General features: G+C 37.8%; 1 protein-coding gene and 1 pseudogene across 13 annotated transcripts in view; both read left to right on the forward strand.

The window, feature by feature from the left end:
• The window catches only part of arvcfb (ARVCF delta catenin family member b), a 264,134-nt gene that overhangs the window by 136,315 nt on the left and 110,397 nt on the right, over positions 1-17,422 (forward strand). For 8 of the 13 annotated variants that reach the window (XM_067405663.1, XM_067405672.1, XM_067405665.1 and 5 more), the window contains exon 1: positions 8,168-8,672. The exons of 3 other annotated variants lie outside the window; for them this stretch is intronic. In XM_067405663.1, coding sequence (XP_067261764.1) covers positions 8,649-8,672 — 24 coding nt within the window. In that variant the 5' untranslated portion in view covers positions 8,168-8,648. Of the gene's footprint in view, positions 1-8,167; positions 8,736-9,514; positions 9,764-17,422 lie in introns of those variants that run through there. 2 more of the 13 variants (XM_067405668.1, XM_067405671.1) reach the window with 2 other exon arrangements.
• LOC137035137 (5S ribosomal RNA) lies at positions 11,407-11,523 on the forward strand (annotated as a pseudogene).

The following is a 17,422-nucleotide window of genomic DNA, read 5'->3' on the forward strand; positions in this document are numbered from 1 at the left end:
TTTTAACAGCAGGGGGCAAGAACTTTTTCACACCGGGCCATGTGGGTTTGGATTTTGTTTTCCCTTCATAATAAAATCCTTCATTTGAAAACCGCATGTTGTGTTTAATTGTGTTATCTTTGATTAATATTTAAATTTGTTTGTTGATCTGAAACATTGAAGTGTAACAAACATGCAAAAAAAAAAAAAAAAAATCAGGTAGGGGGCAAACACTTTCACACCACTGTACATTGCTACAAAGAAAAATTTAACTTTCTTTAAAATGTTCCTCAGTTTCCGCTATTAATGATTTCTGAAGGATCATGTGATACTGAAGACCAGAGTAATGAATTCTGAAAATTCAGCTTTGCCATCATGGGACTAAATTACATTTAAAAATATGGTAAAAATGTATTTTAAATTGTAATAATATTTCACAATATTACTGTTTTTACTGCATTTTTTATCAAATAAATGTAATCTTAGTGAGCTTACTGACCCCAAACTTTGTATAATTTTACTGACTGTGCATCGAAAGCAGTGATAGACTATACATACTGGCTGTACATTTTACAGGCACACCCCCAAAGCAGCCTATCTTGAGGGTTTTGAATGGATTTCCTCCATGCCCATAGACATGTAGGGTTAGCCACAAAACACAGGGAAGCTTGCTACGGGAAAAAGCCTGGGAGGCCCACAGTCTTGTAAATCACCTGCTTAACAATGACTTTCTCACCCTCCTCCCACACACACAATCTCCCATGCCACCTCGCTCCAGTGCCATTAGGAAAAGCCACACTTCTTGTAAAACTATAATTAAAGCAGCAGTGAACCTTTGCTTATTTTCTCTCTGTCACACTTCTCATTGCTCTTTTTTCCTGCTTTCACACATAAACAGTGATACGTTTTTTTTTTGTTTTTTTTTTCTACTGAACATTTTTTCCTTTTAGATTTCAGAAGTTTTGCTTTGAAAATTACAAATTAGGCTAACTAAAAATATGGAGCTGTCAGAGAATGGGTTGTGGGGATGTGGAAAGTTTGTGTGTTATTTTAAAATTCAGGAAGCATGCCTGGAGGACTGAACTGGAGCTGGTTCCTGTGTCTGAACTTTGCTAGCACTGTCTAAATGTTTTGAATCTGAAAGGTCTGTGGAGAGCTTTGGAAGAGTCTTTTGGCATGCTATAGTCACTGGTTTCCTTAAATGTGTCTCACAAAGATGTTTGGAAGAAGTTACCTATTGTTAGGTCACAATTTATTTTCAATAAGAAGTGCGCATGGAATAGAGAGTAAGTGCGGTCCAGTGAAACTGCTGCAGATGAGCGATGAGAAGTGGACCGTGAAGCTCTAGGTAGTTGTCTATAAAGCCACTCCAGTGTGTCATATATCAGGATCCACCTCTGGTGATATGGCTATATTTCTTTCATAATGCATTAAACATTGTAATCCTGTGAGTAATCCCCATTTTTGATAAGTCTGCAGGATTTAGAAAGGTGAACCTGCTCATATGTTTCCTAATGCTGGCACACTGAAGGACAGGAGCTCTCACTGAGGAGTGGGAATAGCTGTATTCTTTGTATTCAGAGCAGCTGCAGGTGCCCACAGCTATTCATATTCTACAGAGGGCTGTTCGGACCACTCTCATCCCCATTCCACAATCCATCAAATGATTAATCCTCTAAAAGCCTTAAAATACATGGAGATCTTGCCTTTTTTTCTTTTCACAATGTTGCTTAGTCTTTTTTTCTCACTGTTGGGTGACATATTTAATGCTTATCTCAATAGTTTTGTGTGCATAATAGCTTAAAATTATAATAATATTAATGTATTAAAATTTAGTTTATTGAAAAAGATAAATATGGATTTGTAGATCTTTGATTTTTATTTCTAGATTTTTACATGTTAGACAATGGCAGTTTGGTGATTTTATATAAAGAGAGTGTACCATGTAATCTACCAATCAAAAAGTTTGGGGTCAGTATTTTTTAAAGAAATTAATACTTTTATTCAGCAAAGATACATTAACTTGATCAAAAGTGACTATAAATACTTTTACATAGTTATACAAAAAAACAATAAAATTTCAAATAAATGCTGTTCTTTTGATTTTTTTTTTTAAGGTTTCCACAAAAATGTTATGCAGCAAAACTTCAACATTGATTAAAGAGGGTATGCACATGATGTCACCGTCGACCGTGGTTGACTGCGGTTACGCCCACAGAGTGGCAAAAGACTGAGCGGCAGCATTGGTTTTCAGCGTGAATGCCGCGCAAAACACACAACACATCCAAAATGGGAAAGAGCTTTGCGACTGACTGTATAAATAGCTTTGAGACAAAATCTGAGGTATATTTTTACATACTGCTGAAAGCTACAGAAAAAAGAAGCAAATAGGTCACTGCAATAAACAGAAATGGCTGGACTCAGGCAAAGAAACATGTTTTGCAGTTATCATTTTGTGTCAAAATGTTGGATTTTGGGGTAAATACCCTATATATTGTATTGTTATATATTGTGTTGACAACTCAATTAAATATTTACCGTCTTGTATTCTGCATATTTGGGTGTTTTTAAATAAACACTGACAAAAACTAGGGCTGGACGATATGACGAAATATATAACACTGATATAAGTGATCACTCCGATTTATACCTACCTATTTATATAAAGCGTTCACAGACAGATATGCTTTATATATTTCCCCGGCGTTGAAATCAGGCACGTATAAATGTCCGGAAACACGATTCCTAGCTGCATGTCAATATCCATGGATTAGGTTTCTTTGACATGTTTTAGTGTAATCGTTTGTTTTACTCACGTTTTTGCAGTTTCCCCTATTAAATCCAGTCATGCAGCAGGTTCTTTTGCCACTCAGTCCAGCTGAGGGAGCACGTTCCGGCGGGAAAGTGATGTCTATGCATACCTTCTATAATAAGAAATCTTTCTTGATCCCCAAATAAGCATGTTAAAATTATTTGTAAAGGGTCATGTGACATTGAAGACTGGAGAAATGGTTACTGAAAATTCAACTTTGCCAACACAGGAATAAAATACATTTTAAAATGTATTAAAATAGAAAGCAGTCATTTTAAATTGTAATAATAATTTATAATATTACTGTTTTTATTGAAGTTTTAATATTTTTATATAATATATACATACAAAAAATAACCAAACAACCATTGTTTGCCAAGTTGGGAAATGGTTTGACTGGTTCTTTAGAAAAGACAAAAACAAAAAACAAGAATAATTGGCCAAATAAGTACATTAAGATCACTGTAATATTCACAATAAAATATCATCAGCAAAACATTTTGTGTAAGTATTGTAAATATTCAGTATATCACCCCGCCCTAATCAATCCTGGATACTATTAGTAGTCTATTAGTTGTCTGTGAATGATTTAAATGACTCAACAGCTACTGAATGTGGTCTTCTGATTACACCATATTCTTGACCATTCCAGCAGGATTGACTTTGGAGCCACTTAAAGGACCAACTGCTGCTCACTCAGTGGATCCTGAACTCATGTGTTTAAAATAAGAATCTCTTGCTTTATGAGACCCCTGAGTCACTCCAGGAATGTGACCCCTTTACTCGGCATGTTCATATATAACCAAACAAGTCTGTGTGCTTGACCCTCTTATTGGGAGCCTAAATTGAAACCACTTGAAGTGTGTAAAATGCACTCTTACTTAAAAGAGTTGTTTGGAGACTTCAGGACACTGACTTTTAATGGTAGCTGCCTTGAAGTGGTTTAACATCAGTTTAATAACATATTTGCCACAAATTTGTTGATGGGTAACGATTGAAGATATAGCTGATGATTACTTGTACGTTTCTATAAAGATGGGTTGATTGATTTAACAACTTATTCCAATATATACAGCTAGAAATGTTAAAATTAAATTTAAACAATCAAAGCAAATAGCAGTGATATTTTTATTTTATTTTCTTTTTCTTAAAGGTGCCCTCGAATGAAAAATTGAATGGAAATGGAAATGACATACAGTGAGTCTCAAACTCCATTGTTTCTTCCTTCTTATATAAATCTCATTTGTTTAAAAGACCTACGAAGAACAGGCGAATCTCAACATAACACCGACTGTTACATAACAGTCTGGGTGTACGCCCCAATATTTGCATATGCCAGCCCATGTTCCCAACATTATAAAAGGCATTAGACAAGGGAAGCCAGTAACGTCTGGATCTGCACAGGTGAATCATCAGACTAGGTAAGCAAGCAAGAACAATAGCGAAAAATGGCAGATGGAGCAATAATAACTGACATGATTCATGATAACATGATATTTTTAGTGATATTTGTAAATTGTCTTTCTAAATGTTTTGTTAGCATGTTGCTAATGTACTATTAAATGTGGTTAAAGTTACCATTGTTTCTTACTGTATTCACGGAGACAAGAGCCGTCACTATTTTCATTTTTAAACACTTGCAGTCTGTATAATTCATAAACACAACTTCATTCTTTATAAATCTCTCCAACAGTGTAGCATTAGCCGTTAGCCACGGAGCACAGCCTCAAGTTCATTCAGAATCAAATGTAAACAATATAACAGTATACAATACTCACATAATCCGACGCATACATGACGAACACTTTGTAAAGATCCATTTGAGGGTTATATTAGCGCTGTTCAAGGCAAGCGCGAGCTCCGTGGGCGTGGAGCACGAGAATTAAAGGGCCAGTAGCCCTGAATCGGCTCATTTATAATGATGCCCCAAATAGGCAGTTAAAAAAAATAATTAAAAAAAATCTATGGGGTATTTTGTGCTGAAACTTCACAAACACATTCAGGGGACTCCTTAGACTTATATTACATCTCTTTTTTTTAAAAAAAGTTCTAGGGCACCTTTAAAGGATTCAAATTGTCATCACCTTGTGTAGCAGGTAACACAATATAAGTTCAGCTAAATTACATTGTGTTATTCTCCTGTTGTTTTCCCCTTGATATATAGTGTGTAATATTTCTGTCTGGTCTCTGGTGGCTTTATTGACTTTGTGTGTGCGTGGATAGACTCGTTTCTGCTCTTTATATTTATCCAGAGACTGGTATGCGTGTCTGGACTGTCAGTCTCTTACCTTATTACCAGGGCCCTGGTCTATTTACACGTTTCTGTCATAACAAGACTTTATTAGAGCAGAGGACTGTATAATGAGCTTTGAGTAAGTGAACATTTGGAGTAAGTGAACAGAGTTATTTATTTAAGGGATGTTCTGATGATAGTTTGGAAAAGATGATAATCACCACCACAGTGTGAAATATAGTGTAGTTAAAGTAATAGTTAACCCCAAAATGTTGTCATTATTTACTCACCTTCGTGCTATTCACATGTTATTCACTGAACTGAGTCAGATTCATGAACAAATCATTCACACCTGTTTTGTGAACTAGATCAAATTATTCATTGAAAAGATCCAACTCAACAGATTTATTCTTTATGGATCTGACATTACTGCTTGTAATAATATGAAGACACAATATGCAGATTATTAGTGAGTATTTATTCATAAAACATGGAATTTTGCACATGGGTCTTTTTGTTTGTTTTGTTTGTTTGTTTTTTGCCATTTTGGAGCTTATCGACTCCTATCCGCATGCACTTTCAGAAATGAAAAAAGCAGCAACACAAGGGTGGGTAAATAATGATTGATTTTTATATTTTTGGTGAAACTATTCCTTCAGTGCTATTTTATGCTCTATTTCCCTTTTAGTTCTGATATCTTCATATTCTCTCTCAGGGTCTCATTTACCAGATCTGAGTTGTTGATCAGCATCTCTGTGATGGAGAAACCCAAGACTCACATATTTGTATTTGATCACGCATATCAAGAGAAACAACATTGTATGTTTATTTCCCAGTCTGCAAAAAAAAAAAAAAAAAACATAATCAGTGCTCGTTTACAGAGGTTATGCATTTAAAATGTGATCTTTGCTGAGTCGCCACCTTTGAAAACTTCTAATGATGAAATTCATTACATTCCAAATTTGAGAGTGCTGCAACCCTAAGTAAACATCATACATCCTCTGGAGCAAAAGCCTTTTCAAATATTCAGCTCTCATAAATATATTTATGAGACTAGAACAGTCGCATGTACATTGCATATCTTGCTTATCCTTTCTTGTTCGTTTCATTATGTGTGGTTTCATCTTTTTGTCTTTCTCTCCATAGTAGTCCACGTTAACCTTTCCCGGCATCTGTTCCATTGCACTACCTCCTCAGGCCTGGATCCACTAAAACGCACTGATTACTTTCAGTTTATTTATTTATCAACACTTTTTCTGTTGACATGTTTATATGGTTCAGTGACCACAGGGCGTTCTGCAGTCTGTTTGGTGTCAGACTCTGTAGTAAAAAAAAAAAAGAGCGAATTCATTCAGGCCGACTGCAAACAGATCCAGGCTGTTACTGCTAGATAAGACATGATGTTCTTCAGTGTTGGGGTGACTGTTGTTCAGAGTTTGAGAAGATTTTGTTTTTAAGTAAAAAAGCGTGAGTTGCATTTACAATACCCCAGGTGGAACATATTCAGCTTTGACACTTTCTTAATGCGTTTCTACTCAGGGTTTGTGTGGAATTGCGCTAAATTGTGGACTTTCTTGGTCAAATTAGTTAAAGGGGTGGTTGATTATGATTTCACTTTTTAAACTTTAGTCAGTGTGTAATGTTGCTGTTAGAGCATAAACAACATCTGCAAAGTTTGGATGCTCAAAGTTCAAAGAAAAGCAAGATATTTTCTTTTAAAGAATTCTGTTTGACTACATCGAGCTTCTTCCCGGGTTGGTGACATCACTAACCCTAAAATTTACATAAACCCTGTCTCCGAGAACACGCTACAAAGGGGTGAGGCCATGTTCTGGAGAGCAGCAGCTCATTTGCTTTTAAAAGGACACACAAATGGAGCTGTTTTGCTCACTCTCAAAAAGTGACAAATTTAACATGCTATAAAAATGATCTGTAGGGTATTTTGAGCTAAAACTTCACATGCACACTCTGAGGACATCAGAGACTTATTTTACATCTTGTAAAAGTGCCATTATATGACCCCTTTAATAAAGTTATGTTTAACTGAGGCTCAGGCTTATAAATGGAAATTAGCTGTAAAGTTTTTTTTATTAAGCCTAACTTTTTGTTAGGGCAGGTTTACAAAGTGTGTACTCCTAATCTTCAGTCTCACATGATCCTTCAGAAATCATTCTGATATGCTGCTTTGTTGCACAAGAAACATTTCTTATTATCAATTTTATGTTAAACTGATATTTTTTCCAGATTCTTTTAATGAATAGAAAGAATTTTTTTGAGCTAGAAATATTTGTAACAATGTAAAAGTCTCTACTGTCACTTTTCAATTTAATGTATCTTTGCTAAATAAAATAATTAATTTCCTTACAAAAAAAAAAATCTTTTGAATAGAATGAATTGAATAAATTGCACATGCACCCTTTATTTTAACCCCAGTATAGGTAAGTGAAGCATACATAAAGTTGATTCTGAACTTTTTTTAACTCCACGAGTACAACAATGTACAAAAAATAAAATAAAAGTTGTCTCACATCCAGCCCACAACCTAAAATGAGTTTGACACCCTGTGTGTAAAGTGCCCATCCCTGAACTCTCCCTCCGTCCGGCTTTGTGTTAAAGCCATTCATAGATTTGGATTAAAATTCTTTCTCGCTATCAGTCACTGAAAACTGTCTGAAATCATTCTGCAACCTCATTCCTTTCTGCTCTCATATTTAGCAGGCTGGAAGGACAAAAGGACAAAAGCAGAGAGAGAAAAGAGCAGGCCAAGAGAGAGCGTATGGGTAAAAAAAAAAGAAAAAAAAAAGAGGAAAATAACAAAGTTTTGTGAAGCGTTGCCCCCCTCTCAGGGCTCATGTTCTTTTGGCATGATGGCTGGGTGGAGACTTTTCTCTCTCTCTCTCTCTCTCTCTTTCCACTCCAGCTGCGTCTGTCTGTCAGCCCCCTCCCCCTCCAATCCGTCTGACCCTTGTCTGCATAGATGCTCGGTGAGTAGAGGGAGAGAACGAGAGTACAAACCCTACGCTGTGAACAGGGCAACTGCCTTCTGGGAAGATTCTATTCACCCAAACGCGCACACACACCCCCTTACCCCGTCCTCTACACCCATCCACCCCCCTCTCTCTTAGTCTACCCAGAGGGTTTTGTTCCTGCACCGGGCAACTTTTTTTTCCCCTTCCACTTCTCCGTGTGTGAGCTGTTTTGTTTTGGTTCTCTTCAGCCAGATTCCTGAATTTATTGAAGGATTCGTTGGACTGTCTAAAGCATCTCTCCTCATTTTGAAATCATTATTCGCCTCAACGTTTGCAGCATCCTTGCTCGCTGACGGTGGAGGCGGGTTTCTTCTGTCCCTGAGAGGATTACGAGCATGTGTTAGAAAGAGCGTGTGTGTGAGAAGGGGAGAGAGAGAGAGAGGATCACGCAAGAAGACGGGAGCAAGACGGAGTATATTCGTGCATGTGACTGTGGGGAAAGGATGGCTCTGTGGCTCTGAGCTGTTTCGGCTCTCACAGGACGTACTCACATAACAAGGAACGAAAGACTGACTGACTGACAGATAAACTCCATTCACAAGAGAATATTGTTCTCGTTGCTTTTCTTCCAGAGGCTTAACCAAACAGGATTTCCATGATGCCGGCTGAAGTGAAGCAGGTCAGTTTGGGGATTCACTCGCTCTCATCCTTCTTTCTCTTCTGTTTGCTGTCGATTCCTTGAGTGCGTTTGTTTTTAAATTGCTTATGTACAATGTATCTTCCATTTGCCTGCTATTTAAGGGTCAGGTTTTTGTTGTTCTGGATGTGAAGTTTTTTCTCAAAGATCTGTTCCTTTCTTTCATTCTGCTTTACTGATCTCACGCTTTGCTATGGAATATCAACACGTCATATCTTGAATACTGTTGTGGTCACATGCTGCGAACTGTCAACATTCAGAATGTCTATTCACTACACATCTTTCCATCTATTCGCCTTTAATTCAGATTAAGTTATATGCAAAGTAGTATGTCTGTTAGTAACATTCCTGTAATGTCAAGCAGCATGAGGCTGAATCTAGCAATTAAGTTGAGGTAAACAGGAGGATTCCTACAGGATCTGAAAGAGAGAAGATAGTCAGTTGGACGTTGAACACGGCAAATGTGTGCTTAAAGTTCATAAAAAGATTTACTGCTTTGTTCCTCTGCTCACTCCCTTCCTCCCCAGCACTGGACTCATCAGAGGTCACCAACTATTTGTTTTCTTTGTTTTGGAGCTACCACATTGCCTGGCAAAGCTGTGGGGAGATTAACGGAATGTGCTTTTTATCGGCATGCGGGGATTTTCTAAAGACGCGTTCCCAAAAGAGTGCTGTGTCATCCCATACCGTAAAAACGTGTCAGGTTGGACAGTTAGGACACGTAAATAACAAAGAGGGACAGGCTTTGAAAGAAACAAGCAGTCTTTGTGCTCAGTTGTGTTCTGAGCTAATTAATTTTTTGAGACATTCTTACAACCATCCGTTTGGCACCGTTAATCTGTTCGCGACTGTCTCATGGATGATTGCTGCGAGATAGCTGGCACAGGAGAGGCAGCTGTATTTTTCGACATGCTAAGCAAAACAAAGTCTGAAGGCGCCGAATTTGTAGTGTCTCCGTCCGTGAACCCCTACCTCCACAGGACGGACATTCCTGCCATTCTTTGGGGTGCGCCGCACGCTGTATCTAACCTCTGCTAACCTCAGAGCATTCCCTAAGACTAGCACCTGCTTCGGTAAGGTCAGACGTGTCACACGAGGGCATGGAGATCAAGGGGCTCTGCTTTCTGCTGGAGTGTCTGACATTGTTGATGTTGTTGTCTGTCATCTTGGTTGCTGGATAAAGCCTGTAAGTGTGAAGACATAAGTTCATTAATCAGTTGCAACACCTTTTTTGCGTTTAGTGTTTCAGCACAAAAACCCATCTTATTTAGAAACCATTCACATCCTCTGGGCTCAACACATACTTCAGACTTGCAGGAATGTTGAAGTAGATGGCATATTTTAACATTTTGAATGAGTCATAATCACATTGTTTGTGATTCCTACAATATTATAAGCTCTGGTGTGTGACTTTTTATCCTATTTGAGTCCGAAGAAATGTTGTATGCTCAAAGTCTACTTTGACCACTAACTTCAGGCTTTTTCCATGCTTTAAGTGGAATCTGATTTTTTTTTTCTTAAATGATTTTGTTTTTTCTAAGCTTTTAAGTTATAGGTGAACATATTATTTTTTTTTAGTAATCACTTTTTTTTCCATAGTAACCACACAAGGTTCTGTTGATTCGCCATGTGTGACATTTTAGCAATGGAGGTTTCACCATTGATTGTTTTTCATTAGGGCAGTATTCAAATCTAAACACATAGTGCAACAGTGTGAGAAAAACAGAATATGTGGCATATATAGTGTCACATTTTTTTTCTTTTTGTATATGGGTCAATGATGTGACGGGTCTTTCTTTTTTTTTCTCCAAAGGCCTTAACGATAATAAAAACAAAGATATGACATCCAAAGTATGTAAGGTAAACGTGATCTCTTTTATTGAAAGGTTTTAACTATATTTTGCAACAAATAAAGGTATTTTGATGGTGCCTTAGAATCAAAAATTGAATTTACCTTGGCATAATTGAATAACAAGAGTTTAGTACATGGAAATGACATACAGTGAGTCTCAAACACCATTGTTTCCTCCTTCTTGTGTAAATCTCATTTGTTTAAAAGACCTCAGAAGAACAGACTGTTACGTAACAGTTGGGGTCATTAATATGTATGACCTCAATATTTGCATATGCCAGTCCATATTCAAGGCATTAGACAAGGGCAGCCAGTATTAACTTCTGGATCTGCACAGCTGAATCATCAGACTAGGTAAGCAAGCAAGAACAATAGTGAAAAATGGCAGATAATAACAATAATAAGAGCAATAATAACTGACATGATCCATGATTACATGATATTTTTAGTGATATTTGTAAATTGTCTTTCTAAATGTTTCGTTAGCATGTTGCTAATGTACTGTTAAATGTGGTTAAAATTACCATAATTTCTAACTGTATTCACGGAGACAAGAGAGCCGTCGCTATTTTCATTTTTTAAACACTTGCAGTTTGTATAATGCATAAACACAACTTCATTCTTTATAAATCTCTCCAACAGTGTGTAATGTTAGCTTAAGCCATGGAGCATAGCCTCAAACTCATTCACAATCAAATGTAAACATCCAAATAAATACTATACTCACATGATCCGAAGCATGCATGCAGTATGCATGACGAACATCTTGTAAAGATCCATTTGAGGGTTATATTAGCTGTGTGAACTTTGCAAATGTACTGTATTATAGTCGAGAGCTCGGGGGGACAGGGAGCGTGAGATTTAGCCAGCAGCCATATCACCCTGTAGCCCAAGACTGGTTGCCCACTGAAGCTAAGCAGGGCTGAGCCTGGTTAGTACCTGGATGGGAGACCTCCTGGGAAAACTAGGTTGCTGCTGGAAGAGGCCAGCAGGGGGTGCTCACCCCACCTGCTGTGTGGGTCCTAACACCCCAGTATAGTGATGGGGACACTATACTGACAAAAAGCACCGTCCTTCGGATGAGATGTTAAACCGAGGTCCTGACTCTCTGTGGTCATTAAAAATCCCAGGATGTCCTTCGAAAAGAGTAGGGGTGTAACCCCGACATCCTGGCCAAACTTGCCCATTGGCCACTGTCCATCATGGCCTCAGCATAGTTAATGATGCCCCAGAATAGGCAGTTTAAAAAAATTATTAAAAAACATCTATGGGGTATTTTGAGCTGAAACTTCACAGACACATTCAGGGGACACCTAAGGCTTATATTACATCTTGTAAAAACTGGTTCTAGGGCACCTTTAAAGATTTTGAAGTGTCAAAATGTCATTTGGTTTAACCATCCAAAGGGCAATACAGACATTTCATTTGTGATTAAAATATCTTAAAATGTAATAAATGTATATATTTTTTTATTCTGGCATGATTTTATAACATCATATATCAACATAGTGCAAAATGGTATTGAAATGATGTGTAGAAGTTATGAGAAAGAATGTCCGGAAAAATGAATGTCATTGATGTCATTCGGAGTAACCAATATAAAGGGACCATTTTGGATCAAGTCATGTGGTTAATATCATGTGACAGGATGGGACATCATTCAGACACCTGCAAAGAACCACATGGTCATGAAGCAAAGTAACTAACTCTTTTAACTATGTGAAAAATTCATGTTTTCACTTGCTCATACGCATGTCCTGAAACATCAGGTCATTCGGTACAACCGCTATAAAACATGGAAAATGTTGTAATATTTTAAAAACTTGTACTAAATCTAAAATGTTTGATTGCCCTTTTGCTAGCTACCTAGCAAGCTAACTAGCTAGCTAGCCTTTTAGCATTGTTTGAATATATTGTCATTCGGTATAACCAAAAGTGTCATTCGGAAATTTTGGTTAAACCGAATGACTTTTTTGATGACAAATTTTGTCCATCTTGTAATAAATGACAAAAGCAGTGTTAACTGATTATAAGTACCACATAATCTCATTGTTAACACTTAATACAACTTCAAAATTAATTATATCTCCATTATATATTTTGACACTTTTAAAAACCTTATTTGTCAATGATCCACATACATTGAATGTCACTGGGGTTCAGTGGTGTTTTGGACCCCACTGGCTTTCATCGTATGGTCAGAAACATTATTCAGGATATCTTCTCATTTTTAGAGAGGTTGCAAGTTATTTGTGGCCAAATCATATTTTTTATGTACTGTATACTGACTTTTTTGCATTTACTGCTTTACAGTCCCTCTAGGCCAGCAGCTCATAGCTGGTGGATGCCCTTCATCTTTGACGCTCTGCAATGCATCTTGAGTGTGAAAGCAAACATTTATCTCTATAAATGAAATGCATTCATGTTCACACGTGTTACAGACATGAAACCATAAGTAGGAAATGCCTGCAATGTCTTTCCCTAACCAACATGCATTGCGGCCACGTTACAGTGACTCCCAATTCAGTGGAGCTTACCGTCCTCAACCCTCAATTACCATGGGGTGAATCAGTCTGCCCGAGTCTGAGTTAAATATAAACGCCTGATACTTCAGCAGAGGGAGGCAGTGCCATTACTGCAAAAGAGATTTAGCTTAATCAAAACTGAACCAGCCATCTCTACACAGAATAATAATTTCTGCTTCAAAAAAACATTTACATTTCATTTAGGCTGCGACTATTGACTTCGACCGCAATTGTACAGTGTTTGCTTATCCCTGGTGAGTGCTTATTTTAAGTTTTGCTAGTATTTCCAGAAGTTATTTGACTCTTTTATGGGGGAAAAAATGGGTTTTCAGACTTTAGTGAACTGTTTTAACCTCCATTAGCTCTGTGGTTCTTTCTATTCCTCTTCATTCACCTTCCTGTCAGGCCTCTCTTTTGTAAAGCTTTGGCTATTCACTGTACCATGGCATGGATCACTATTTGAAGACATGTAGAGCAGAAGAAGCTGATTGTGAGTGGTGAAGTAAATGTCATTGACCCAAAAGATCTCTGGGTAATTGTACTGGTGCTCCCCCAGACTGTCAGGCTTGTAGTGCAGGGGTGGAGCAGGAGAGAATGCTGAAGAGGCTCCAGATGTCTCACTGCAACTGTGTTGCCCAAATCAGGCCATTTCAGAATCTCTGGCATGACGGAACAAAGATCTGCTCCACCTCTTGAGTTAGAGTGGGTGCCTGGGTTTTGGATGAGGTGATGGCTTTAAGATAACGGCCGGTTCCTGAACACTCATCTCAGCTAAGTATCTGATGCCCTTCTGATGCCAAACGGGTAGTTGATTTTGGATTAGCAGCCTAAGCTGCGCTTGTGCTGGTTCATGGGTACCTATGTAATGCTGGACGTGCCTTGAAAGCTTGGCATGCTATCAGGACGTCCATCACATTGCAATGTCCAGTTACCCATTTGGCATGCTGACTGCGTGCCCGATATAGACCTGCCTTACTTGCCTGCGTTTTCTCATGCAATGCAGAGCGGCACCAGCTGACCCTTCCATAACACCCCTGTCAAACTGCCTCTGCTTCTTGGCTGCTCACTCAGTCTTATTCAGTCAGACACCCTCTTAGACGGATGTCTGTCCTCACACTCAGTAAGCTGTTTCCAAAAGTGCTAACAGAGAAGATTGTGTGTTAATGAGCTGAATATTTGTTAGCATGAAGTGTTTAGCCTCTATACCCCTCTCTGGGCCTATAATATCATTATATATTTATTCTTTTATCTTTCATAAAGCATTGTAGAATTGCCAAAGAATTGCATTGTTCAAGAGTTTGTTAGATTATTAATTTAGCTGACAGATTGGTATCAGAAGAGATGGAGGCATACATGTGCAAGACTGAGTGACTAAAATATGCATTTTGAAAAAAAATGCCTGTTGGAGGTCAGAGATTACCATTTCTTTAAACTATTGTAAATAAACTGTATTAATGAATGAAATGTTCAAGGTGTCTGAATAAATTCTGGTTTGACTATATATATATATATATATATATATATATACACACAGTCAAACCAAAATTTATTATGGTTGTTAGTATATATACAGACCTAGTAGTAACATTTTACAAATATATTATAAACGCTGCATTTATTTATTTATTTTAGTTATTTTTTTTTTTTACAACCTTTTTGGCACACAATGTTTACATTTCTATGATACATTATATATATTTGTCTTTAGTAAATTGGCCGGTAAGAAGTCTGACTGATGTGAATCAGATTTTTCATGTGCTTATTTTTAAAATTTGGTGGTAACTTAGGAATTTAAGGGTCAGATTTACTTAACAGGGCAAATTAGCTTGAGAGCGCAATTCCAAAAAAACGTAGATGGGAGTGGAAAGTTGTGCACATGATCTACTGGCAAAGCACAAATTAAAGAACACATTCCATAATGACCAGCACAATCTACCAAGAGCATCGCAAATTAGTTTTTTTCCAGTTTCAACCTACGTTAGCTTACCATCCTGTATGATTAACCAATAAGACCCCATCATCACAATTAGTTCTAGATGTTTTTTTTTAGCTGGCTTTTTCTCTGCCATTGCATGGGAACCCAGCCGTCTCCTTCACACACAGGGACACCATCATGCCGTTCCCATGCCTGTTTACTCAGCCCCAATGTCCTGTTTGTTTGGTAATGTCTGTTTTCCTCTAGCTTGTTAGGTGAACCATCCTCCTGTAGTTCTCTGTTTGTATGAGCGCGAGAAAAAAAAGACGAAGTAGTTTAGATTGGAATGATAGGCCCACAACAATCCTGTCAGTAAACATATAGGGCAGAAGGGGAGACACTCAGGAACCGGAGACTGTTTGTGCATGTGTGTGTGTCCTGGAGGATAACAGGTGACGACACAGGATTAGTGGGAATAGCCCTAGACTGCTATCACAGATTGCCTGTGTTCTCCTATATCCAGCTCTGGCGTATCTTTTCGTCTCTCAGCACTGAGCGAACGACTGATAAAGAAATGATCAGGATTGTTTGTGTGCATGTTGACAAGGTCAAAGAGTGCATATATGGGTAAAAGTGCATGTGTAAAGCAGTATTTGTGTATGTTTTTTTTTTTTTTTTTTTTTTTAAGAATAACGGCTGCAATTGGCTGGCGGCCAACCAGTGAGGCCATAGGAAAGAGGGAAAGGTGCATATGTGACACTTTCGTAGGGTCTGCCATAGCAACAGGACTGGATGAAGAGCCCTCTGCCCCTGGATCTCATGATTAATGACACCGGCCTGCTGGATGCTGGCGGACAGCATTGTACCACTGTGTGTTTGCTTTTGTTTCATTAGTTCTCTGAGAGAGCAGCAGTTTTTTCGGCCCGTCAACTGAACTACGCACACACATAGTACATTTCAGCCCGGCTTGGATGGTCATGGCAGCTCAGGAGAGAGCGGATGAAGAATTATCCACTGGGGAAAATGATAGTGACGTTGACACTGGAATAGATTTTTGTGTTTTCAGCTGTGTAGAAATATTTTTACAACTCCACTGCTGTTCAGAAAAGATATGCTGTATGTAAACAGCTTACTCAATGTGCTTTACTGAGAAATCCTCTCATACACACTGAAGCTGTTGTAACTGCCTCGGATTGATAGACTAACTGCGCTTGGCGTCCTTTAGTAGACATTATCCTGCTTTTGGCCGCAAGGATCGATTAAAAGCTTCAATGCGAGTTCAATGCCCCCCCTCGCCCCCCTTACTTTTCCATTACTTCCTTTAGTTCACACTTGTCCTTGTTAAAGTCTTCAGGCTACTTTGATGGTTATGTACAGACTGTTTTGCACCCCCTGATAAGGTAAGAGGCCCTGAGGGAGAGGTCATGTCCCTTAAACTCCGCCTCTGTCCTCCTTCCTTATAGCATCTGCAGTATTGTGCTGTACTAAAATGGACCATGTGGCCTTTGGATAAGAGGCGATTTGTGCCACTTTCTGGTCTGTTAAATTTGCAGCTTTCTTTAGGATGTTTACGTAACAACACTCTCTAATGGAATCATTGGGTTTGGGGTTTGAGTATTGATCTTTAACATTTGGTAAAGATCTTTTCTTATCTATTGTTCCAGGACCAGCTTCAGCCATGATCAGTTTTGTTGTTGCTTTATGAGAAAGGAAACAGCGAAGATGGTCTCCGCTCAGTGAAAAAGTGGCTTGCTCGTTCTCCATCATGCCATCTGTCTGTGATGGTCCTGAGGGATTAATGATGTCTTCTGACAGCTCTTTAGCGTGTGCTAGTCACCACATACAGAACTGCCAGATTAGCGCTAACAGTTTGGGGAGAGGTGGCGATTTCCTAGATGTTTTTCTGTTTGTACTAGACTCTCATGGGCTACAACATCTTATCACGATGAATTCAGAATGTTTACTGTTCACTTACATTCTCGTTAGCAAAAACACACAAACATTTAGAGAAATAAAAATAAAAAATGATTAATTTATTTTTTTATTAATTTTAAGTAGTTTATTTTATTTTGGTTCAATTTTTTATTTAAATTGATATTATATTATATTATATTATATTATATTATATTATATTATATTATATTATATTATATTATATTATATTATATTATATTATATTATATTATATTATATTATATTATATCATATTATATTATATTAATTATATTAATTATATTAATTATATTATATTATATTATGTAAGGAATAATTGACGACGGGCTTTTGAACTCTTAGAAAATAATGCACACCTGAGGTGGTAATGCAGCCGCGATGCGAAACTGGTTGCAGACTAATGCAGTTATTAACAAAGTTGTGAGAGAGAGAGAATAAGCAAATGTGAATTAGCCTACCTGAGTCTGTGCGTCTCACACGGCAGCAG

This window comes from Chanodichthys erythropterus, chromosome 13 (genome assembly GCF_024489055.1).
Source record: "Chanodichthys erythropterus isolate Z2021 chromosome 13, ASM2448905v1, whole genome shotgun sequence".
Lineage (NCBI taxonomy): Eukaryota > Metazoa > Chordata > Actinopteri > Cypriniformes > Xenocyprididae > Chanodichthys > Chanodichthys erythropterus.